Source organism: Bombus terrestris, chromosome 7 (genome assembly GCF_910591885.1).
Source record: "Bombus terrestris chromosome 7, iyBomTerr1.2, whole genome shotgun sequence".
Classification (NCBI taxonomy): Eukaryota; Metazoa; Arthropoda; class Insecta; order Hymenoptera; family Apidae; genus Bombus; species Bombus terrestris.
The window spans coordinates 9518415-9546404 of NC_063275.1; the positions used below are offsets into that span (position 1 = coordinate 9518415).

The 27990-nt window shown below is 29.0% G+C and overlaps 2 protein-coding genes across 21 annotated transcripts in view; one reads left to right on the plus strand and one right to left on the minus strand.

The window, feature by feature from the left end:
- Window positions 1-15342, minus strand: part of LOC100643610 (5-hydroxytryptamine receptor) — a 316367-nt gene extending 301025 nt beyond the window's left edge. For 3 of the 15 annotated variants that reach the window (XM_048407439.1, XM_048407451.1, XM_048407450.1), the window contains exons 1-2: window positions 14633-15342; window positions 11629-11793 (exon numbers count right to left, since the gene is read on the minus strand). The gene's annotated coding sequence lies outside the window, so the exon portion shown is untranslated. Of the gene's footprint in view, window positions 1-11628; window positions 11953-14632 lie in introns of all 15 variants that reach the window. The other 12 variants (XM_048407447.1, XM_048407445.1, XM_048407443.1 and 9 more) reach the window with 11 other exon arrangements.
- LOC100643849 lies at window positions 1356-27713 on the plus strand. Of its 6 annotated transcripts, XM_048407426.1 has the most exons (9): window positions 16551-17041; window positions 18289-18463; window positions 19586-19703; window positions 19787-19931; window positions 20043-20130; window positions 20763-21126; window positions 21391-25836; window positions 26103-26186; window positions 26320-27713. In XM_048407426.1, the coding sequence occupies exons 1-7, from the start codon at window positions 16981-16983 to the stop codon at window positions 25258-25260; spliced, it is 4821 nt and encodes a 1606-aa protein (XP_048263383.1). In that variant the 5' UTR covers window positions 16551-16980; the 3' UTR covers window positions 25261-25836; window positions 26103-26186; window positions 26320-27713. The 6 variants fall into 6 exon arrangements, with proteins under 6 accessions (XP_048263384.1, XP_048263387.1, XP_048263385.1 ...); XM_048407427.1 differs by lacking the exon at window positions 16551-17041 and adding an exon at window positions 1356-2443 and having other exon boundaries at window positions 21391-26186; XM_048407428.1 differs by lacking the exon at window positions 16551-17041 and adding an exon at window positions 14516-14702 and having other exon boundaries at window positions 21391-26186.
- Window positions 27714-27990: the final 277 nt, after the last annotated feature.

A 27990-nucleotide genomic window follows, 5' to 3' on the forward strand; every position in this document is an offset into this window, starting at 1 on the left:
TGCACGAGTGTTTGACCACTGATGCATTTCCATTGTTCACATTACATTATTGCTGCAAAGTTCAATCGAGATATTTTCGAAACAGAACAACATTTAACATTTACGTATAATTCAAGAAAATATCAAAAGTTACTCATTTAAAGCAATTAATTGTTAATAATGAATAACATTAAATAATTATGATTATAATAATAGGGTCTTAAATGCTTTATTAGAAAATTATAACAAAAATACAGAAATTATACATTATTAATTATACAAAATGACTTGATTGTTTTTCGATCGATCGATGATGTTTACTAAAGTTCTTGTTCAAAGTGTCATCCGTTCTTGTAGATACAACACTGACAATATTTTTGTGCAGAATCAAACAAACAACCAGTCATTTATGATTTTGATATTCTTGTTATAACTTCGTAATAAAACATTTACGACCCTATGTTTATATAACATCTTTTTCTTATTTCTAATCATAGAATATGCTGACACCGTTTGATGGATCAAGACGAATGGCAGGCTGTGCATTTAATTATAGTCATAATAACTAAATCTAAATTGGTGAAACAGCTTCTTTGAACTGCTTTTTAAATTATAATATTGCAAATTTAATTCAATTTAAATATGAAGTTTCTTTTAGATAAAACAAAAATGAAATTTTCATTATTATTAGACTTAAAGAGAAAAGGTTGATATTAATTCCATTATTATTTAAAAAAAATCTTTCTTCTTAAGTAATATTAATACATCTAAAATAAACATACATAAACCAACAAAAGATATCCTACTAATATATTTTAGTCTTTTTTTTTTGTAACAAAAATTCTTGTTACGATGTTCATTCCTATAATAAATATAAAATTAAAAGCTATTATATTATTTTACTACATACATATTGTATATAGGTATGTACATATATATGTAGATATAGAACGATGCTTAATTACCTAGTTGAAATGTAAAAATTCACAAAGCGATAGTCTACTTGAAACCTTGTTACATAAATTATAAATGTATTTCCATTGCCTTAAAAAAAAGGATTGTATTCTTAAAGCAAAGAAATCCTACTTTGCATTGATATAAGTTTAATCTGATGCGAACCATTTACGCTATAGCTCCATCTCTGTCTGTCTCTCTAAATAACGATTTCGTAACGAAATATTTTTTATATCGCACGCGACAAAGTGAGTCAATAGCAAACGCAAACAGAAAAATATCAAAAAAAAGAAAAATGCACCGAACAAACAGATAAGTTGGTGACAATCAGGGAAGCATTCCATTTTTCTTACTCATCGTAGCATGTTACTAAGCTTTTGGTCGCCACTATCCAATGAGCGTGAGAAACACTGGCACAATACATATGAAGGCGTATCATTATACACGTTACGTTTGTTTGGAAGCAATTGCGAGTCGCGACTAACAGACAGTGACGAATATTGGACTCCTCGGGAAAGAAACAGTCGATCGATGGCCGTGTGTTCAAAAAGGTCCGATCGAACCGTTATTTGTCAGTGAGTATCTTTCAAGTGGTGAACGGGTTTCATTGTGATAAAAACAGCAAGCGAGCTCTCTTACGTTAAATCTTGGTATTAGTGGCCCTGAGCGACTTATACCGCGAGTTTTGTGTGAGTTAATTACCAAAGTAGTGTATTCGTGGAATGAGATACGAATGATATCAAGCGTGGTGTACGTGTGAATCTGTTGATCGATATCACGAACTCGATACTTTTGCTTATTTCATATTGCACAAACTTCTATTCTACGCCGTGGTTCCACGCATATGTATATACGAATCGCGGTTTTTGTTCCCGGATCATGCTTATATTACGTATAAAATTGCATTCCCAACAAGACCTAACCTCTTTCTAAGAAATATCGCGGCCACTCGGAGCAACGTTATCGATTCGGAACACGTTGATTCTGATCACGTCGGCGAAACAAAACGAACAAACTTGCGAGAACATCTATTGGTTTCTCCGGTATCGAACTGCAAGTTGTAATTGTCCGACAACTGTTATATCTCCTTTAAGCGACAAATGACCTTCAAACGAGTAAAGCTCTTTAAGACCTTTTCTGGTGTGTGAGGTAGTCTGAACCGACAACATCGATTATCTACAAGCTATCAGTGAACTTCGTAGAAAAACTGTCGCAACCAAAATGTCCAAAATAGTTACAAACGGGAAAGTGATTTTACGAAAGAAAAAATATAAAACGAAAACAAATGAATCAAATGCGATAACGTGACAAGCAGCAATGTAGTATACAGTGGCGTGGTGGATATTTAGAGGAGAAAGTCATTATAAGCTGAAGCAAATATCGACTGTAAATATCGATTGTATGTCACCGTGTGTACGATGTGTCAATGTGTGAAGTGTGTATTTGAGGTTAGATCACCCATTGATGGAACACGTGCGGCTATATGTGCATGGCGCGAAGTTTAAAAATGGTGAGTCCACTAATGTTACTTTTAATTAAAATTTTTATTAATTAAGTTAACAAAACGCATGGATCTATCTAGATTAATATATTTTACATTATTATTAATTTATTTACCGATTTATGATCTGTGTACTAAAATAACGTTAAAAGCAGATATAAGAATTTAAAACTAAAGCTTCTCAATGCTAGAAAGGATAACTGAGGTAAATAATAAATAATAATAAATACTAAAAGAATATTATAGAATTATAAAATATTGATCTACATTTATATCGTTTATTTTAAATATTGCGTTATTTTACATATTATGCAACATGTGATTTATATAAAAAAATTAGTTATTGAAAAACAATATAGTTTAAATCTTTTCTGCATAAATACAAAAGAATGGAATTAATATACTGTTCACAAATTTGATATGCAATCAATGAACAGTGAAAGGTAATGAAGCGGAAGAAACATCAAGGCGCTGGAACATTTCATCGTTTTATAGTAAATGTGATGTGAAATTGAAGAATCCGTATATGTATCTATTTACATATGTACCTCATGTGGCACTCAAATATCTATATAGAGTTCTTTATGTCGTTGGCCATTTAAATAAGGTTGACTTAAAAAGTACAAAGAAGCAAGAGTTACGAGATGTGACACGATCAGAAACTTTATACATACTGGAATATGAACACACTTGTATGAAATCCTATCGGTTTAAGTTTACATCGAATTCGTCAAATTTATTAGATAAACAAATTTTATAGAATAATATAGTAGACACACAAACATATCACTTTTTGAAAATATATATGGTTATTTATTATAATAAATTATTTTAAAAAAGATAAAAATGATGGTAATTTTTCAAAATTATAAGGATTATTTTGAATTTTATTTTTAGTAAAAGTTAATAAATATTAATATTGCCTTTTTGATAATTGAAAGTAATCATAACACAAAATTTATTCGTTATAAAAAACAAAATTTATATCATAATAAATTTTATAATTAGCTTTTTTATTTAACATGTAATCTATTTTTTTTTTAATTCTTATGCTAATATATATAACAACTTCAAAGAAAAATGTTTATATATGGAACATATTTTTATTATCAATATTAAATATATGTACATAGAATTGAATCTTTATTTTATGTTTCGATTAGTAATATGAGAATAACAAATTGTATAATAAAAATTATAAATAGGTACAAATTATAATAATAAATTATAATATTATAATAAAGATATTAGTATTGTAATAATTGTATTATAGTATGTATTTCTATATTTAAAATGATACATTTTTAATAAGTAACTTTTTTTGAACTCTGTTAACCAAGTTGGTGGATTTTAAATCTCTAAGTGTACTTATCATGTGATATCGATTTCATAGATTAATTTAATGTTATAAAGTACTGACAAACACTGATTATAATTTGTCATGACTAATATCTACTATAGAGATATTAAATTTCTCGAATTCAAAATTTGTATATTTGTAAAAATTTCTTTATGGAATTTTTTTTTTTAATAAATAATTAATTTTTTACATACGAAGTAGCCCACTAACAATAGAAATCTGAATATTTCCATTGATATTAATTCAACTTTAAAAGGAGTAATAAATATCTGTAATAAATATTTTTTTTTTTAAATCTCTATCAAAATAGATTTTAATATTAGTAACAAATTAGCTCTGATATTGGAAAGATTGTTCTTATCATTATCAAATGCTCTTTTAGTTCTTTTCTTACTTTCAATATCAGCGGGAATAATTGAAATTTCATTATACTCCACGTACATATAATATTTACTTACAAACATTTGATGTTAATAACTGAATTATAAACGGATTACGTACAGAACATTTTGTGGGCTGTGGAATTAGGTTACACATTATTAATTATAATTTATCTATTTGTATACTATACCACCAATATAGAGCAATATCCAGCAGATTACGTACTCTGCTAGGATATTCTACCAGCTTATTACAAAATATTAAAGCGAAGTATATATATAGTTATATCTAATATTACATATTTTTTAAAAAAAGCATCATTTTTATGACATATTGAAAATTCCATTCATAATTTTTGTTCTATTATATTGGATTCTTTAGTATATCTCTCTAGAGATATAACTGACACCAGAATTATAAACCGCTATAGCGCTATATTTTTTAACTATAAATAATGTTATTAATTTATTGTAAACATAAATAATACTAAATAATGGTTTTATTTTATTTAATAGTTCCTATAAAAATATATTCTGCAGTGGTCTCTAACATACTCTATCGTCTAAAAAATTAAAAAAGAACGATTATATTGAACACTTCTAAAATGTGAAGAATTCTTTTATTTCTCGTAACAAAAATAAATAAGATTACATTTGAGAAATGTTTATTTCTAGATAGGTCAAGTCTTATTTTATCTTACAGTTCATGTACATTTTATTAAAATAATAATCTGGTTATACTTAAACCATGTAATAAGCTTCTGATCATGAAAAGTACGAGTATTACATACTCTGCTTGCGTACAATATTCGTTTTAATAGGATTTCATCTGGCAATTTTAATGCCGTCAAGCTTAAGATGAAGCTGTGCTCTCAAGAAATGCGGCTACTACTCGCTTGAATACACATCACCTATCAGTTCCTTTGATCATGGCGTGTTACAACAATGTGATAGTGTGCATTAAAGAGATTGATAGGCGTTGAAGTAAACCTAGCTTGCTAGACCCTTTTTAATCGATTCATAAATGTAAAAAAAGAACCCCTTTTCGTAAAGTCCACCGCGTAATAAGTGTGGGCTTAAATCACATTATTCAGAAAAATATTAAATTAAGGATCAAGAGTTGTACAATATTAAATGTCATATTCCAATTTTCTTGAGATTATGGAATTAACAACTTTTGATATAAGGTAATCTAGTACTTCAATTCGCTGATAATTATATAAAATTTAGATTAGAAAAGATTTAGAAAGGTCTACGTCCAATAAATCGTTAGTATATATTATAAAGTAATTCTCTATAAACTTTTGATATGTGGGACTCTTGTCTATGGAATGATAAAATAAAACAGTTAAATAATATGAAGATAATTAAATACTGAAATTTGTTGGTATATAATTAAATAAAATTTAGATAAGGAAAGATTTAAATAAATTTGTAGAATAGCTTCTACCATTATAAAATAATTTTGTATTAGATTTTGCTTTATACTACATTTTTCTTATCGAGATAAAGTAATGTGAGAATTCTAAAATAGTAAAATAACATGAAAATAACTAAATAATAATATTTGTTCATAATTGAATAATATTTGGGCAGAAAAAGGTTTCAAGTAGATAGAACAATCTAAAGTAATGATAAAGTAGCGTTATGAAATGACTTTATATAAATTCTCGCAATTACGTTTCTCTATTCGCAATAACAATATTAATTAATCCATATTTTAAAATTGGATTGAAGGAGTACAAAGCCATGCGTCTTTAAAATATCGAAATCTTGTTTTCCTTGCATTTTTTACAATTTGATATTTGTATAATACTTTGGTAAAATGATATTTTGAAAACCTAAGAAAGGGCAATTATAAGACTTAATACGAATGCATTTTTTTATTTTAGAAAAAGATTAATGTGAAACCCTAAACGTGTCTTTTTTCGAAACTTTATTTTTCCATCTTGCTCCCAGTAGATTTCCAAAACTCTTCTGCCGATTAACTTGAATTTTTTACATGCCATCCTATATTATCTATCTTATAATATAATCTAGGTTGTAGTTTATAACTTTTTTGATGTTTCAGTCCGTTGAATTTTTATAAATTTTTATAAATATTAAAGTTAATCTTTTCCAACGAAAAATAAAATTTATTCGTTAATAAGTATTCGTTTTCTTATATTTCAAAATTATGGAAAAATTATACACCACATTGAAGATAATGAATTTTTGTATATGTTCGCACAAAATTTTTTACTTTTTTCAACCCAATCACATTTGTTGCTGTGTGCAAGCGAATAAAGTTCCGCTAGATATGGAATCAGATAATGTTGCACCACTTCGTCATTTTGTAATTTTGAGTAATAAAACAAATATGAATGTAGAGTTAAGATATTGCTTAAAGGAAAATATAAAATTTACCGTATTTTTTAAGCCTACAGGGTTGTATGCCCCTTAATTAATAGTATAAGATTATAATATGCACTGAAAATATTTTTAGTAAAGATATAGAAACACAAGATATGTAGGAATTGTATAATTCTTATTGTTATTTTTTTTTTTTTAATAGGAAAATATTTCTATTTTGCTTCATTCGTAAATTTAATGTGAGTCAGATATAAGGTACTATTGTCATAAATATTACTTATTTACAAAGCGAAATGAAAGTCAGCTAAAGATATTTTCGATGTTTATCAGATATTCGGAAGAAATTGTGCTAATATTTAAACAGCACAATATATAATTTGCCCAAGATATTTTCTGCTTCATCAATCTTTTTAAAAATAAACTAAAATTGTTGTTACAAATATTCTATAATTCAAGTTAAAGAAATAAAAAATTATGTATTGTTTTAACAGGTGATAGTAAGTTATTTTTTTAAAAATGAGAGAAAATGTAGTTTTTTTTAGAACATACTTATAATAGTTATCAAAATAAACATTAAAATCTGATATTGATTCTCTTCCAAATACAAATGGTTTCCCGTGTTATTTTTGTAGCAGATGTTCTTTTTAATCCACCGATAAACCTTCACTAATCTGTTGAAAAGGTTTTCAGTCTTCAAAAATGCTGCTTCTATGCGAGTTTTTCGTTAAACTGTAAACTTAATTTATAAACTTCAATCAATTATTCATTTAGAAGATTTATATCAATTGCAAAAAATCATATTTTTAAAACTTTGTAATTCATTCACATCAGTAAATCTTTATTAAACTACAAACAAATATTGCTTAAAATGAAATTGATTATAAAAAAGGAATGTTAGTTATAATTAAAGAATATCCTTCAGATATTTTTTATTTATTTAAAAAATATTATATTTCATAAAAATTAATCATTTCTTGAAGACAATATAATCAAATAATTTAATTTCAAATATAAAGTATTTTAAAAAAATGTATAGTTATGGAAAATGAATTGCAAACTCTACATAGGAATTTGAACTGTAAATTCAGGGTATTCGTGATATTCTTCCATTTAACTCGGTAGTCTTCATGGTAGTATAATTGTAGAGTATACACAGCGGTAAAGGATCGATAAATGTATTCACGGATTAGGATTATATGAGTTCATTGACTTCACTTTCATTTATAATTTATACCCTACATCATTGCTTTCTACTCGATTATTCTGGAAAGCAACTTGAGCTTCATCATTGAAGATTTAATGCTTTCATATCATGCATTATAGCAATGATAATATGGTAGAAAAGATGTTCAAGAGGATTGAACCAATAAACAGAAATGAAATATCTAATTATCTCTTTCGTCGTAAAGATAATAAAGTAACATTAGTAGTATGTATTGCATATACGTACATAATTAGCTATAAGTAATTTTTTGCGTTAATTAAGAGTTTCATTTGATTTTGTTTATGTCAATTAAAATAGTTATACTTATATCTTTTCACCTGAATTTGAGAACTTTAGAAATTAAACGTATAAATTTAATAATTATTCATAAGTTTATTCTGTACGTTAAATTCAATAATTTTTGAACATGTTGTAAAAGTCAACATTTGGGATAACTTGTTCCTTTCATGAAAATGTTGGACTCTCTTAGTTTTCAAGATATTCGCAAAAATCTGTCCGCACGAAACTCGCTTTACGATAACCGGATAAAATAACGCCTAACCCAACCTAATTCTTATCTTTTGTTTATAGTTTATACACCTTTGGGTTAGGTGCCATCTTATCCGGCCACCGTGAGATGGCCAGCAATCTATCGGCATCCACTGTCACGGACGCACAATTATAAGCAAAATTTACCGTGTGATGCCGATACTGCTGACAGTTTTTTTGCAAGTATCCGCATATTTTCGTATTTTTGTAGGTATCTTGCAAGTAAACTAAGAGAGTTTGACGTTTTCGTGACAGGACAAAGTTGTTCCAAATGTTGAATTTTATAACATATTAAAAAATCACCGAAATTGGTGTTGAGGGTAAACTCGAAATAATTACCATAAATTTTAATAACTCTTCCAATGCATCATGAAAGTATTTAAATGATTTATTATTAAAACGTCAATTGCTATTTTACTATAAATAAATTATCGATGCACTCGAACAAAATCAAAATATAGGTAAAACACTATTTATATAATGTTAAGTTAACAGAAAATTATAACTTCTGTAATTTCTTTTTTATCTTTTGTAAAAAATTAAAAAAGTTATATTCATACTAATGCATTGTAAAGAAAAGTATACCAAAACTTCTTATGAATAAATTGCTCACGAAGTTTCTCTTTGAGAAATTAAATAGAACAAATTTTAATTAATAAAATGCTTAATGAAAATTTTACTCGTTATATATCACATCATATCCAATTATAATTTTTCATTGCTCATGAGAGAAAAGATTATAATTGTTTGTAATTCCTCATTCTAATGAAAAAAGTATTTACTACTATAAATAGATTATTTAGTGACTAAACAAAATGATATATATATATAATAATACAAATAATGGAGACGCAAAATAATATTCAGACAACCTCATTTATCTAATCTTCAACATTCAACGCGTATCATTGTTTTAATAAGTAAAATGATTATTACCTGATTTGATTAAAGTGTGATACTTGTATAGAATGAGTCAATAAGAACTGTCATCTGAAATAACTCGTTATCTACTTACTTTAACAAAAATTATTTCAAGTGAAATGAGCCTGATGAAAGGAGCCTGATCAGATGAATATATTTTGATTGTTCGGTGTCTCGTATTTTCTGAGATATCAAGGTGACCTTGGGTTTTCTAACAGTCACCCTAACCTCTTTTATACTTCATTATAGCCATTAATAAGGTTACTATTATGAATTCAACTATCTACAATAAGGTGATCTTTAGTTGATCTTGAGCCTCGAAACGAAACGAAAATTTGTGAAAAGTAACGTACTATCAATGTTGGCATTTAAAGTAGTTGTTCAAAGTTGTGACCGTCCATACATGTGTCGACATTTTCCCAAACGGCGCGACGCAACGTAATGTCGCGTCGGTACGAAACACGAACGGCTTGCGGTGTACCTATGAGACATAATTCACTATACACCTGTTTTAAACGGAAACATGGAAAGTAAGTTACTTTTCACAAAATTTCATTTCGTTTTGAGGTACAAGATCAACTTATTATAGGTCATCTTATTATAGGTCGTTGAATTTATAACCTTCTACAATGGAGTATAAAAAATATAGGGTGACTGTTGAAAAATCTCCAGATTACCTTGATATCTCAAAAAGATATAAGACATCGCAAAATCAAAATAGGATACATACAAATGAGGATACTTGTATAATAAAAAATTTCACTTCAAACATTTTTTGATAAAGTCAGTAGATAACAAGTTATTTCAGGTGATATGCTGTACAAATATTAAATTAATGATATAATTATGCAAAAAATATATTAGGTTATCCCATAAGTTCGTGCCGACCTTTGTGTATACATTTCATATTTTAAAGAAAAACAAGAGAACTTTTATCGAGACGGAATAATGAAAAATGGGAAGAAGTTGTACAACGAGAGGGGGATTACATTTTTTCATGAAACTGAAAGGTATATAAACAATCTTAACATATATAACCGTTCGAAAAACGGCACGAACTTATGGGATAACCTAATAAAATAAAGAAATATGTTCAAATCATTTAAAGTTTTCAAATTTCATCTCTTCTGTTAATACCTGGAATTTATACCAGTACTCGTGAACAACTGGTTTAAGACTACAGATTTAAAACGACTGAACCTTGATTTAAAAACAATTTAAAAACAACTTTGAAATGATCACCGATCGAATGATGTTATTCCTCTTTTAATTAAACTTTGTTGCAATATCAGAAGTGAAAAAGATGTATATATTTATATCTATATATAAAACAAATAGAAATATATTTCTTAGTAACAAAAGTTATCTAAAAAAAACATTTAAGCACCTTTCGTTACTATTTTTAATTAATTTCAAATGTTATATTTCTCATCTATGTATGCGTTTTATAGTTGAACTAAACTTTTGAGATATATAATATTTTTTTAAATATCTAAATAAAAGTCATTAACTCGAAATCAATATTTTTGAACTATATAACAGCGACACACAATAGTTCTTACGTCATTTTGATTTATTTTCTGTATTTTAGGAGATAAAACGATTTTTTATATTTATCGCGTAAGGTTTGTGTGTGTATATACAATAAAAATAAAAATTAAGTAATCTAACCTGAATCTAACTTCAATTGTTATTTTAAATCAATACTACAAATCAATACTTTTATAAATATAACTAAAAAAATAAAACCTAAACATAGATTTATTTCATCCACTAAATATTACAACGAATAATATACTTTGGGTATTTTATGTACATATTTTTACATATTCTATGTAAAGTATTCTATTTGGTATATTTTGCATCTTTAAATTTCTTATAAAAGCATACACATCCGCAATCTAATACTACATGTATGAGTCAGTCATAATAAAAAAATTAAAAGTTCCAACGACAAAAGTGAAAAATATGTATCAAATCATGGTTTATTAATGACGCGGAATAAATTTTGTTTTCGATGAAACTGTAATTATTATATTTATACGAATATATCTGCAAACCTTTGGTTTTGATTAAATAAATTACACACTGCAGCACATGTATACGAAACATATTACGGGTTACGAAATTTAATAGATTATGTGGCTTTGGAATATTATTCGCAATTATTGGATAATATAGAGTATACCCTCAAATTTCATTTATATTTACAAACATATAGAACATCGAAACATGCAGTTTTCTATTGGAACAAACATATCATTTAAGAACGAGTGCAAATGATAAACACTGAGATTAATTCTTTAACCAACGAATACAAATTTACCATCGATTTATTCTTTAATCAACCAGTACAAAATTTATAATTTGTAAAACAACGACTAATTCTAAAAGGACAACATATATACCATCAATAAGTAGGACTCACCATATAGATGTCGTCCAGCAATGAATCTTGTATGCACGAATTTATTCTAATAAACTTTCATCGTCTATGCTTTAGTCCCGTAGTAACACGGCAACACGTATGATCCACACAGAAATATGAATTTTCTTCGTGGCAATGTTTCACAAACGATAAGTAACCGGTTCACTGCCGTGAGTATTCGCATCGACATTCAAAGTGAACAACGAGAAATTGAACGGATTCTTCGCGTTCTCTATCGTGCATTTTCACTCCTACGTACAAACTATCATCTAATTCTTAAATGTGGTTTTATATTTCCGTCTCGAACCGACCTAGCAAAAGGCTCTACACATGAAACTATTCAATAATCTAGAAGATCAAAAAGGTGTTCGTTGTTCTTCTTGTGATGAAGAGGAACATAAGTCTGATTACATAAATGCGAATTTCAACTTATTCGAATAAATTGAATAAACGCCGCTTGAAGTAATTAAAAAATCGCATAACTGGATAATGGCATTTTGCCGAATGACCGATATTCTTCAAGTTTCGATATATTAGCGAATTAGCTATAAGCAGCATGATACTTCCGTCTTGTATAATATTTATGTAGCTAATTATTTCGAATGTTGAAATATATTTTTTTTAATATGAATTAATTAATTTAATATGAATAATATTATATTTATTTGAAATGATCATATTTTTTTATGTAGTCATGAGATTTGCGATATTCGTACGATAATTACTAAAATATACTATATACGAAGAATCAAAAATTGTACCAACTCATCTAATTTGATTGTGATCGCTAATTAGTCAATGCAAAAATTAACAAATAAAAAAGCAAATAAAATTAATTTATCCATTAATTTGGTTTTGTTTAAAAATATTAATAAATCGTGGATTTTATTGTCCTGCAAACTATCTTTAAAAATTAAACATTAATGAAAAAACAAAAATATTACTAAAATGTTATATTTTAATATTCAGAATATCTTATTGACCCACATTTCGTATGTTCACAATTTATATCAGTGTCAAAAGTAAATTTTTATATGTCAGATATTTACATACTGTAACATTACGGTACTGAAAAAATTGTTGCAGTAACTCCATTTATGCTTTCAGTAAATTGAATTGTCACGATTTTATTTAAATACCGGATGTATAAACTTTAAACATGTGTTCTATATCAATAGAAAAATTTTGATTTTGATCTTTAAATAACCTCCAGTTTTCTTGTAACCTTGAATTTCAGAAAAATCATTCTAAGTGTACCTTCTTAATGTACTCTTCTTCGTACTTTAATATTGATATAAATATGGCAGGATGAGATCATAAATTGGAGAACAATGAAGGAATATTCTGTATCTCATGCTCAGTTGCTCCACGCCGTTTACAAACTGTTTTATGTTATATTTATTTGAAAATACGACGTATGTAAAGTGCAATTTATCGTACCATAAAGTTACGTACAACTATGTGAAACTTCTTTTCACGAATTTGGCATTTTACGAGTTTCATTTTATACCGGTTAACATTTGTGCAAATATAAAGGTTTTATTTGCTCAAAAATGCTCGTGCACAGCGTGGACGATAATATGGAAACGATCGAACGAGCCGTAATGTGCAACTTCTCGATTTTACGATTTCGTGTAAACTTTCACACCAAAAACAGTACCCATAAATGTTTTATATATTCATATTTATAAAAGAAGTCATTGAGAAATTTAATTGTAAGCAAATTTGGATAAAATCGTTAAAATTTACAAAAATATCATAATGACAACATTTGCAATAAATGTTTCCTTGTATTATAGCGATTTAATTAATTACTATTAAAAGAGTTGTCATAAATATTTTAAATTCCTATTCATAAAAGAAATCATTGGAAAATTTATTATAAAATTGAAAGCATAAAACTATAAATAAAGAATGAGATTATTAAAAACTGATACAAATATTATAACGATAATATATTTAATATTATAAAATATTTCTTTTCATATTATAACGATCAATTTAATCGATTAGATGATCCAGGGCAGATAAAGTGAATTAATTAAGACCGTTTAACGTTTAATTAGAGTATACATTTTTGTTCATTCAACAGAGCGCACCCTGAGCGTATCTTGTGGTGGTTGAATCCACTTTGAACGTATAACATCGTGTGCTTACACGTTGGCTATAGTATGTATATTCCGATTTGATAACATCAGGTAAATTACTAAACGTGCATGCCTCGCATAACGACAAGCGTTTTCCGCAGAATCAACAGGTCGAACCTGAATCAAATCCTTAATCGCCATTTAAATGATATATGTACATTTTACATATATATGTGCTTGAAGGCGAAATTTGAACAGGGAAGGAAAAAAGGTAACCGTTCGCTCCAGTGCTATCAGGGAGGGAATTTTTGAGTTGAATATAATAATTCACTAAATACTTTTCAAACGATATCTTTTGTTGATATACATGATGTACGTTCTTTGATCTATCAGCGAAGATTGTTAAAAAATTCCGCGAAGATAGACATGATATCAAGTAAGCTCAAGCGTCGTAAAAGTTGTAATCATTGCTTTATCGTAATTTGGAAGAATCTTCACGAAACAGTGTCGAAGCGCATCGCTATCTTCATTCATCCGTGTCATGCACCCCTTCTGTTCCATACGACCACTCTGTATACATACATATATATCATCTCCCAATGGCCTCATCCCCCTCCCCCCACCATTTTTCCATAGTTCACCCGCGCACTCAATCACATTTTCTCTCGCTTTTACCTCTTTCTCTCTCTATGCGCATCTTTTGTCTTGTATTCCCCTCTTTCCGCTCACACTCACGATACATGATCCCCTATCTTCATTTCTTGCTTCAACTACATTTATTTTCTGTATACTCCACCCAGAACAACGAACATAAAAGATAAAGGAGGAAGTAAAGAAGAAAATAAAATAAAAAACAGAGAAACAGCACGTTCGAACGAAGGAGTGAAAGAAGCATCGACTACGAATGGTTTTCTTACGGTTATCGAAGGATATCCATAGGTAGCAGATTGAATCGTTTGTTGCAAGAACAGATCGAATATGCATGTAGTAAGTACTTATGTATCCGTTTACGTGTTATATAATTTTCCTTGTTGTTGGTTCATCGCTGATCATGTCCTCGGCCACGGTCATTCCCTTTCCTTTTTATGGCCATACGTTCCCCAAGCAACGAGAGATCGCCGGTAGAGAGCAGAGAGAAGATACGTTTTGCGACGCATTCACGGGACACGTGAACCACCGATGGAAAGGACAGCAGCGACAGCGAGAGACGATGGTGTCGAAAGCGAATGAACATATACGAGTATCAAGATTGAGAAAGACAGAAATGCTCAGGGCGGTGGAGGTTCAGAGAGAGAAAGAAAGAGACCGATAAAAGGAGAAGAAGAGAGAGGGATAGAGGAAGATATATACTGTACACGTCTCTGTCTCTCTCTGTCTCCCTTTTCGTCGCGCACCAAACCGATCGGTGATGTGCAGCCGCGTGCGCCACCACGATGGCCGATCGAAAAAAGTCAACTAAGAAATCGATGACGAAAATGACGACTACAACGACAACAACGATGACGACGAAGACGAGAAAGAAAACGTGGCCTCTCGAACCTATGTCGGCGACGCTTAACGTCGGGGCTGCTCTGGGCGTCGCGGCGCTCACACATCGGCTCACTGAGCTCGAGGTAGGCGACACCGTCGGAACCGAGGATCGCGGCTACGGCCGACAAGAACCGAAAGAGCAAGCCGAGCTTTCCAGATGTTGTTGCGCACGCGCCCTTGCACACCGCCTCACAGTTCAATCAATTTTTAGCTATTGAAATGTCCGTTGGATTTCAGATCCATTACTTTTTTTTGGCCAGCCACTAGTTTTATTACCATTTTTTCTCTAAAAAATACCAATATGTAAGAATATTATTGATAGCATAGTTAATTCCATTGATTAACATAAAACTAAAGTGAGTAAGAAATCAGTTGAAATGCATTTGGGATTCTAGTTCAGAGCTACATGAAAATTTTTCTAATGGATGTATATTTATTCTTCCCTGTGTTTTTATTTCTAATTTTACAATACGAACATTTTTTGGTCAAATACATAATTGGTATCCATGTCCTTTATATACATGAAGATATCCTTAAACTAGGAATTATGTTTTATAAAACATTCTTATGTTATATAAAAGAAATGTTACAAATATGTTAATATATTAAAGAATTGGTTAAAAAATTTTGTATTTTTATATATATTTTGTTTACAAAGGCTGAAATCCCAACAACTTTATTTTAAAGAGATATAATCTAATATATAGTATAATACGTATATTTGTATTATCTACAATTTAATATGTACAATATATGTTGTACTGTACAAAACTATGTAATATAAATTATTAAAATATTAAAAACGTTCTATTCCTGATAGTTCAATTTTACATACTTTTATATTGCATATGTAAAACAATATATCAAACTCAACAAACAAATATATTTTTTATAATTTAATAGTTTTCATATATTCAGTTCATCAAATCAATTAATCATATTTATCATTTTCAGAAATAAGAAATAATAGTCAAGGAGGAAAAATCTTTCACATTTACGGCTTTTCTCATATATATTCTTTAAGTGTAACTACAAACGATCTCCAATTTGATTAAGTGTTATTTTATCACCGCAATTAAATTCTTGTAACGGGAAACATTGTTAAAAAACATTCAGACTAAGCATAAAAAAATAATTATGTACGTATATGTATACAAGCAACCGTGTGTTGTAATTACTTAATTGCTCGGTTCTGATTGGGCTGTTTTGCGGGGTAGGGATGGCGGTGTTCTTGGTTCATGATTTGCGCGCTACATGTTGCTCGGTCTCCATTGGCTGAGTTACCTGAAAGGCCGACGAATCAGCCATTTATTTCTAAACCCTTGCTGCTTTTAACCCTCAAAGAACGCCAAATATCGAAATTTTACCGCCTAGAGTTATCGATAACTAAGACAATTCATTATTCATATCATTGAATGATATACATGTAACAATGGTAATAAAAATTCATTAATAAAAAGCTAAGAAGAGGAGGAATATACAAGATGATTCTGGTATTTAGCGTGTGCTTTTAAGTGTAAGATAATAGATGTGAGCTTGGTAACAGTGGGGTGTAAGAGACGCGCTCTCGTGGTGGATGCACCAAATGCCAGTGTCAATATGGCCGTTACCGAGAGCGCAGTATGTGCAGAGACACGGACGCGGTAGTTTCTTCGGTCTCTAACATGAAGTACACTCTGGTAGGGAAAAACGTTTCTACGAAATATTAACACATTTATTGAAAAATTTGAACAAAATGAATTGTGTTGTGGAAGAGCGGATAAACAGCATGCAAAACGAAAACGCTCGGGTGCAAGGTATGTGGTTATCGTGTTCGATAAAAAGTGTTTTTCACCGGTTGTTTACGAATGTTTAGCGGCAGAAACACGCTAGTCTTCGCACGCAACCTCCTCGACGCGCATTCGATCGATTTGTCGCTACATTTATTGGCATTGCCAATTCAATGACTACCAACCGAATCTCTAGAAATGCAAATGAAATCTCCAAATAAACGTATACTTTTTGGTGATAGTTTCGGAAATTTTCTGTGAAGAATCAGTCTTGTGCTAAGTGGATAATGCATCTGTGTGTAACACCAGAATTAACCGTTCGATTACGTTTTTCATCGCATTTATTTTAAACTATTTATTAAATACATTTTTAATTCGATATGTTTTCTAATCTCTGTGTGAATACATATTACTTGGTGATATTGTATAATTTCCACAAACATACATATACAAGTTATTTAAAAATAATTCTTACGTCTATTATAAACTTTAAGCATCAATTTGAAAAAATTTTAATAAAGTCATAATAGATTTACTAAACCATAAATATTGTTAACACTTTATTGAATAATAAAGAGAGTGTTTAAACTGCTACTCTGACTTTCAAATGTTAAATTTCATTGATCTCTGTTACTATCATTATCGTCATTTTGTATTATTTAAGAATGTTAAATAATTAGTAAAAATAATTCGCTAAATCTTTTCACACTCCTGCATAATTCTATCAATTAGAATTAGAATTCCCGATATTAATTAGAAAATCCTGCATAAATTCTATTTGTAAATGTAGCTGAAAGTATTTATTGAGCTCGTGACATTATAAGTGCATGTACAATAATATCGATAAGAAGAAAATATTTTCTATTACATTAAATTTTCAAATAAATACAAAAATTGATTACACATGATATGTTACGTTACTATAACAATGCCTCAATTATTATGTTATATAAGCATATTATGTACATTTGCTTGTGGTATTCTTTTGAAACTTTTTATTCGTGTTAAATACGTGCGGCATCTGTGTTTAAGCAATTTACATTATGAAGTGAACAAGATAAAATTTGTTTTTTTCGAATGAGTTCTTTAAAGAAAAATTCAATTTGGATAGAAAAACTGAAATTTTGTTTTGAACAATAAAAACAAAAAAAAAAATAAAATTGTTTAATGTATTTAGAAATCTGTCTGTTGCTGTCATAACCATTTACAAAACTATTTTTATAAAATGTTTCCAAATGAAATTTTTCAACAATTATTTATTTGTTAATGTATAGATACCAAAAAGGAAATGGTTAAAAACAATGGAAGACTAAAATTGAACAATGATGAATCAAAACCATCAATTATTGAGCTGTTTCCTTGGATCCTAGAGTTTAAAAAAATGTGCAGGTGCATACATACAGAAAAAAGTATGGCATCTTTAACAGAACTTATGCAATTTTATGTGAGGTAATGATTATATCGTCATAAGTTTGTATCATCCCTATTTTCAGTTTACCAGTAATATTTTTTCTGGGAACTGGTTTAAAAATCAGTAAAAGTAGATAACTTAGTTCTTTAGATATTATACATTATATGTAGGTATTATTATAAATATATATATGTAATTATATATATAATAATAATATACAATAAATGTATATATACAATACAAGCGTGTTTCCTTTATGAACATCAAATTAAAATTATTAAGAATATCCATAATGGGAAGATCATTAGAATGCAATAAAGTAAAGTGGTATATAAAGAAGGTAGTGACTATATGGTCCTGAATTTAAAAGATATAATTTTTTTAGTATTAAATTATGATCAATGGAAATATTAGGGAAACATTAGAAAATATTCATCAAATAATTACTGTAAAACATATTGAGAACAATTCTAAATGAAAGTGATCTAATAACAATAATATCAGTATAAAATGTTTTCAAATTATAAATTAATATCAATAATCAAAAATGTATATAAAAATTATTAAGAATAAAAATAGAAATAAATGTAATTATTACAAAATTTTGAGGTTGTAAGGGACAAAACAATAAATAAATACTACTACAAAAGGACAATGCAATAAATAAATACTATCACATGAGGGACAACGCAATAAATAAATACTATTACATAAGGGACAACACAAAAAATAAATACTATTACTACTACTACTACTAATGCTACAAAAATTATTGTTTGTTTTAATTATTTTATATCACATCAAGCTTACTTTAAAAACAATGTTTATTATTGAAAGCTTCAATAACTTCATACAATTCTGTAATCATACTCATTAAACTTTTTATGCTTTCAGGGCATAATTAAATTTTTGTATCTGTTTGATATCTGTTAATATCAGTGATATGTTTACATATATATAATATTCGTACTAATTATTTAAATAAACTATTAATGAATTATATATTTAAGCATAAATTTGTTACATATAAATCAAACAATATAAAAAGTTGTATGAATTGCAAATTTTAGATAGGATAGAAATGGATTGCATGTTATAAATTTATCAGTTTTATTGTATTAAGAAAATGAAAAATGTTTCAGTAAATAATTTGCTTACAGAAATGTAAGTGTCAGTGTAAATGAATGTTACACAAGGCCTTTAAGAGCAGCAAAATTAAAGGATTCTATTAGTGAGACTTTAATGTTGTTCTTATATATTTATCGTGAACTTTCTGAGGTAAGCTTCTCTCTTAATTTTAATACTTTTGTATGCTGAACTGTTTCTTATGTTACCAAAACTAAACAAATTTCACCTTTTAGGATCATGATAGGTTCAGTTATTTAAATAATATGTCTGACTTATTAGCGCTCTATATAGATATGGAATTAAAAGCATCTAGGAAAAGCAGAGAAAATCATGATAAAATTTGTGCAAGGATTACTTCTTGTCTTTATGTTTATCTAGGTATGATGACGTTCATGCAAATATTTTACAGCAATTAATTTAAATAGAAATGATTTAAAATGCTGAAATATTATATGTTATCTTAAAAGAAAATTTATATATCTCTTTCAGAACATTCCATGGAACATTTATTAGATACTTTAATCAAGGTACAACTAATGTGTTGCAGTTATCATCATATTTTAGATCCAATTATAACGTAAGTATAAAACAAAGTAAAAGAGTTTATTTCTGACCTTTTTAATTCCATTGTTAGTTTGTGAAAATTCAGTCAAGAAATATAAATTAGTTTTTTCATTTGCAATAGAATTACTGCCTTAGTTAAAAATTTCATATTTATTTTATTTTATATATATATATATATATATATATATATATATATATATATATATATATATACTATACTATACTATACTATACTATACTATACTATACTATACGTTACTTACTATATTTTAAATTTATTATTAACTTTTACATTTGAGTGAATCTATATAATATTTAATTATTATGTATGCTGCATAAGTTACCTTTATTTTTTTCAATTACTTAGCAAATTATCAGATCTTTTAATAAATCGTACTTCACCAAATAAGAACTTATATTATAATATTATAACTTTTATATATATATATATATATATATATAATAACTATATAATAACTTATATATATATAACACCAATAAACGAGAGTGAAATTAAATTTTAATATAAGTTCTTATTTGGTGAATTACGATTTATTAAAAGATCTGATAATTTGCTATATATATATATTTAATATTTAATATATACATACATACGTACATATACACAACTATTTTCCTTTTTAGGAAAATAATAAAAAATATTCCCATTCACCCAGAATCAAGTATTATGTATATTCGTTACTTTTTTATTTATCGTTTGTGGAGAAAAATAAATGAAAATGTGGCTGTAAAAGATCAAATAACAGCTGCTGCAATTGCATCTCTGGGGCCATTGCCATCTACATTCTCGTCAAGTATATTAGAAGATGTATTGCCAAAAGTGCCAAAGAGTCAACCAAATTCTACAAAAGCTCTATTGCAGCATAAATTTGATATAAAAAAACATTGTGAAATGTTTGCACAATATTGCAGAAAAAGCAATGGAAGTGTATACCAGGACGGAATTGCAACTCCCATTGATTCGTCCAGTAGAATTAATTCAAAAATGGTATTTATCTATATACTAATTGTTTCTTTTCGTGCACATTTGTTATATTCAATTGACACATTTATAATTATTAATCATCACTTTCAAATTGCTAGCAAAATTATTTATTAGGTTTTCCAAACTATAGTAATTACTGCATAAAGTTATTTTTATGTAAATAACAAAACTAGTAATTAATCTATGAAACTTGGATCAGTGTGCACATAAAAATAATATAACTTAATTACGACAAAATTAATAATAATTTATGTTCATGCACGTCAGTCGGAAGATATGGTTAAGAAAGATGTAGAATATGTAGATAATAACGTGAATTCAATTATATCAGATAAAAATAAAAAAAATGAATCTATTTCTTTGCTAAATACTTTTAAAACTTTAAATTTGGAAGAACAAACTAGTTTTAAATGTTTAGGTACTTTTTCGAATAATATTTCTACGGAGCATGTTAATTCTAAAACAATTAAATCAAATAAAGGTCGTTTGCGGAGGAAATGTAAAAAGTCTAATGAGATTGTAATTATTGATTTAACTAATGATATAGTGCTCGAGAAATGTATAAAGAAACGAAAATCTAGAAAATTACCATGGTTAGAAGAAGCAAAAAAGAATATCGATTTAAAGATAGTAAAAGCATCACACAAGAAGAGAAGACAGGAACATGTCGGACTTACACATCCATCAAATACCTCACGAAATATTAGTCATCGATCGGAAGATTCCTCTCAATCGGTATGTGCCACGAAAAGTCTCAGTGAAAAAAATGAATCTAATATATGCCGAACGGTTGTCCTTAAAAATGATGAAAATAAGATGGAAATCGACAAAGAGTTAATAACTTGTACAGAAAGTATAAGAAAATCGATTGGTACGGAAGTCAATACTAAAGAAGTAAATATTAAAGCGTCTACAATGATCAGTAAAACAGTTCTAACCGAGATACTCCCGCTAACGAAGCAAGTATCAAAAATTTCAAACAGCGTTGTTAATGGTAATTGTTTAAGTAATGCAGATATTTCGAATATACAGAGCGACGAGAAGGAGAATGATAGTTTTAATAAACAAACTGTGATCAAGCGATTGACAGAAACAGACGTTTTCTCAGAGCCTGAAACACGCGAAAAAGTTGAAAGTTTTAAAAAAGTCTGTGATCTAGAAACAGAATGCCCAGGTGTAAATAATACCACAATTTGTACTCAGTATAATTCCAAAGATAACGCTGATAGTTCTAATCGTTCTAATTTTAATGTAATTAATGACGAGGTAACCGAAAGGATAACATTGTCGGAAAACTTCGAGCTCGAAAGGAATAATCAAAATGTCTCGAGCGACAAAATGTTAAATAATACTTGTTTCAGTGAAAGTGTTTGTAAATCTGACTACTCTAACAGCACCGTTAATTCCGAGATTAGACGCGATGAATTAATTACGCCGCAAAATAATGATAGAAACGAAACAATCTCTACTGGAAGAATCCAGAAAGTTGAAGCTTCTCCTGTTAAAAATGTATTAGATTATGAGGAGAAGCAAGGATCATCGGGTATACTTGTCGAAATTTCGACAATGCAAAAGAAGCTTGAATCGCGAATGGAATCGAAATCATCAAAGTTCGTAAACAGAGCGAAAGATGAATTCTGCACGCGACCAGAATTAGAAATCTGTAGTTATGATGAAATAAACGAGAATATAAGAGAAAATAAATCAAGCATCGATAATATTAGAGAATCTATTTTCGAATCTTATTCTACGGATAAGAAAGATATTTCTAATACAATTAATGCAACGTGCCCGAATGAAAATATTGAAAATAATGAAAATAACGAAAATTCTTGTATCGATACAAACTTTAAGAAGCCTGTAGGAGACAAGTGCGATAATGATATTGGCAAATATGTTAATAAGGAAGATGTTCCTTGCAAATCTGACAAAGTATCATCAGAAATCACGCCAAAGGAGTGTAATAATTTATATAAAGTAACAGAGGAAAAAAATGTGTGTACCGTTGCCAAAAATAAATATATCGTTCAAGATTCTGAATTACAAGACAATATCGATGGTCTGTCGTTGTTGGCGAGTGTTTCGCAGCATATACCACATTTAAAGCCTGAATCCGACGTAAAATGCGATCAAATAAAAGTAAAGGATTACGCATCTTTGAGGTATGCGTGTTACAATCAAATCACTGATGACGAGACTGATACAAATGATTCGTCAAATACCGTTTCCCTATTACTTGAAAATCCATCCGCAGAAATAATCAATAGAATCGTTGGCATTTATCCCGAGGACACCATAGATAAAGTCGAGCTTCGAGTAGAAGTAACATCTAACGAAGCGGAGAGTGGAAACGGTGATAGCGAGTTGTGTAAAGTCATTTCTCATCCGGAAACAAGCATAAATTACGACACGGACGCGCTGACGCATAATTTCGCCCCCATTGAGAACAATGCGCAAACCGTGAAAGAGAATACAAACGTAATACTAAACGGAGAAACCATAGTTTTGCTGCAAAAGTCTCCTAACAGTAATCTGTATATTATAAACAAAGCAGTTGAAAATTTGGAGGATCACGCTAGCGACGAGGAGATCAATAGGTTAAAAGAGAAAAATTGGATATCTCCAACTGAAGATTGTGGACAATTCGAAGCTATAACTTCTCTGGACTATGCGTCGTGTAATTTGGAATTAACTTCGTACAACAAGGAATTACCGTATCAAGAGAACAAGTGTTCCGTAGAAGGGATCAAGATTGAACCGGAAGATAAGAATTTCGCAGACACGAAAGCATATTCAAAAAAAGCACCGCTATCGACCGACATGCTTTCTGTCAATTCGCAAATGTATCAGGAGGTAAACTTAATGAGCAAATCGATGGATAAGCGGAAATCAAAATCGAATCTCACCTTCCGACAAAATATCAAACAAGAATTCAATATCTCTAATCATATCGCACCGAACTGCGCGATCCCGGGATTCAATGGAATTCACTCACACCCACACGAAGTTAACGCTCAACATCCCTTACATATATCTGCCACTCATCCAACTACCTTACCACCGATCTATGGAAATTGTGCAGCCAATGGGGAATTATGCGTACCATATCATAAACATTGCACCTCGGTATCGTGTAGTTTGCAAATTAATGCTAACACTTCCCTTCATTCGCACGCGAAATCGGGTAGTTCATGCGGAAGATCGCATTGCTCCTGTTTAAATTGCACCTACGATATCGTCGCGCATTGCAGACAGTGTATACACCCAGCGACGGATACACACGTGTCTTGTATCGAAAGTAGTCCGTATTTTTTGCCAACGCATTCGTCAGTACAAAGCCCTGCCGTCCAAGAGCATGACAGAGCAAAGAATGAAGTCGTTATAGAAAAATTATACGACGATCAATTATTGTGTAAAATAGAGAACAACCTTTTGCAAAATAAGTCATTGGAAAAACTGGGAGTACAGTGCGATTCAGAAAAAGGAGTGTTTAAAAAAGATGCGGAGAATAAGTTGCCTTTAAAGAAAAGGCTGAAGGCGCATGCTATGGCATATGCGGGCACACCTATAAAAACTGAAAAAATAGACAATTATCCAGCTATGCCTATGATGTCTATAGCTGCTTTAGAAGCGTTAGACAATACACGGAAGAGATCTGATCAAATCGTTAAATCCGAATACGAACTGTCTCTTACGAAAAAGCAGGAACTGCATAGTGACTATCATTGCAATTCGCATTTGATAAGAAGAAATTATTACAAAGATGTACAGGATACCGAATCACATCAAAATCTCGCGAACGAAAATGCAAGGAAGATCGAATGTCAATTTCGATCGACAAATGATCAAACTAGTAATACTATATATCAAGAATCTTGCCTTCAGAGGACAGTTAAAACATTCGAGCAACAGGAAGAGGTGAATCTATTAGACGTGACGTCGATAAAGCAATTTGAGATAGAAACGATAGAGCAGGAAGGAACGTATAAAAGGGTAAAGAAAACACAGTCGCCTCTTCGGCAAACAAGAAGCTCAAAAAGAAACGTTCCTAAAGTAAATTATTCTTACACCGATGTTGATCCAGAGTGGAATCCGTCCGGTGAGTCAAAACGCAAACGTAAAAAGACTAGTCGATGATCGATACCACCTCATTATGGAAATTCATTACTGTAAGAAATTTTTCTGAGATTTAAATAATTAAGTGTACATTACTCCTACAAGACTGTGGCATCATAAACTTGTAAATGTTGTATAAATGAGAAGATAAATTATCCTGGGAAGATATTTACATACCGGCGAAGTGTATAGTACAATGCTCGAAGATCAATATTAGCGTAATTTTTTTTAATTTTTAAGCAGCATCATGGAAGATATTTACATTTAGTAGATTGTACGTATATTTTGTCGGACACGGACAGTTTCATACTAAAACAATAGAAAATTCTTTAGTGTTCGTAATTTACTGTGTATAAAACTGTGCAGTATTATACTCCATTTTATCAGACTACTAGTTAATTTTGATATAAATTCTCTGATTTTAATTAAATTCAGTATATTTGTAATCATTTAGAGCAAAATTTCGTCATTTATAAAGTAATTAAAATCTTTTATATGAATCGGATAAAAATTACTTTTGTATATAATTTTGTAAATATATTATAATCCAAAATAATTGTATGCAAATTTTACGATTTTATAACTCGCATATAGAAGGTAAGATAATTTACGTTAACAAATAATTTTAAATACATTCTGCTAAGCTACATGAAACACCATGATGTGGTACAAACAACTCGATATTTTTATATAAACTAATAAAAGATATTCTTTATCAGCTTTAAAATTAAATTTTCATTAAATACATGTTCGTATGTATTCATAGCATAAGATTTTATGTAGCAAAGTATGAATTACCGTAGTACATAAAACTACTATTAACTTTAATCTCTTTGACAAACATTAGATTTTATATTTTTCAGTTTGATGGAATAAAATTATTTAAATTCAGAAAAATGAGAAAAGCTGGCTCATGACAACATTATAGTTTAAAAGAATTTGGATAGGTAAGATTAAAAATCAAATAACATAATAAAGTATATGTATATTTGAATATTCTCCTTTCTAGCCTGTATAAAAAAAGTTGCATGCTAAATAAGAAAATATTTTACTATAGAAGTTTAACATTTTCTATTCCAGATTAATTATTTCCTCCAGATTAATATTGAAAAATTTCAAGCAACTGCTTAATTCGCAAAATGTGATGTCAATAAATTTGCCAAATAACATAGAAATAACAGTACCGTCATACAAAAATAGAACAGGAAAAATGAACTTCCTTCGATTTTTTAACCTGTCCTTTTAATACATATAGCAGCATTATTTGTTATAGATATACTCTTAGAGATCACAATGCAAGTAACATAGCTAGTCATCACTTTTTAGTTATGATTTAAAACATATTTAGTTTACATGTTACTAAAATAAAACACGAGAAAGTAATATGTATTCAAAAATTTCAGGTTAAAATCGAAAACATCACGTAAAATTAAAAAAATGTACTTAGACTTTGTATACTTACCAAAATGATAGAGCTTTGTTACATGGAACGTCATTCGATACAATACTCGAATTTATAGCGCCTTTACATAATTTATGCTTTAAAAATTTAACATATTTTAAAAAATTATTCGATTATTTTTCTCAAGTGTTTGGATAAAGTACATGTATCTCGCTGTACAAATTCTAGATTTAAAAAGAAGGAAATGTAACTTTTGGAAGTTAAACTTTAAAGAGATTAAAGAATTCTAATAGTTAATTTACTTTTCTTCAATTATTATTTCTCATTTATGTATAACACATATATTCACTCGTTTGAAAATACAAGGTTATTTGCATAGTTCAGTGCCATATTCTTGTGTTTGATATCTGTGATTATTAGCTGACTAATGCTAAATTAGTAACGTGTTTTATTGTACAAAAAATGTATTTGATTGAATACTTAAAAACTATCTGAAATTTATAATTAATCCGAATTTGATATTTATAAACATTTCTACATAGAGAAATAATCATAATCAAGACAAGCTACTTTGCAATGCAATTTTTTCGTGCAAATAATACGAAATTTCATTTCGATTACAGAAATTATGTAGGTAACTATAACTTTTACGATGTATAAAAAAAGACATGCGATATTAATGCAGCAGATAAACGTTTATTATTCCTTCTTTATCGTTACCATTTATTTTTTCAAAAAAAAAGTCTGATAGGTTTAAGTTAACGTAACATAATTCGATATTAATTATTACAATCGCGATTAAATGATTGCCAAATGTTTCTATTTATGCACATGACCATATGGATAGTTTGTTACTAAGAAAATTATCCTAAGCGCCAAGCATTTATTAGCAAAAGTCTGATATCCTAAAATATAATTTAGAGTAGTAACATTGCATCAAATGCCTCATTCATTCGTGTTCATAAAAAAAAATTGAGTACTGTGTATGTGTAGAACGTTATGTCATAATAATGAATAAACTTGTATTTACATACATTTGTAAATTACATGCATTACGCAGTGCATAGACTGGGTTTTTTAAGAAAAATGGTATAAACATATTTACCTCATATTTACGTCCCTAGCGTAAATTTTTTACGTTTACGATTAGGGTTAGACGTAGTTTGTAACAGGGTACTCGTTTATATATTCTTTTAATACCTTTATATTTAATTATTTTTTATTTAAACATCTAAAATCATGTATCTATGAGATTTTTATTTTATCTAATACTTGACTCTATATTACGATACATTATGTAAAACTCATTTTTAATATACATAGTTATTTTATATGTTCATTAAAGTGCT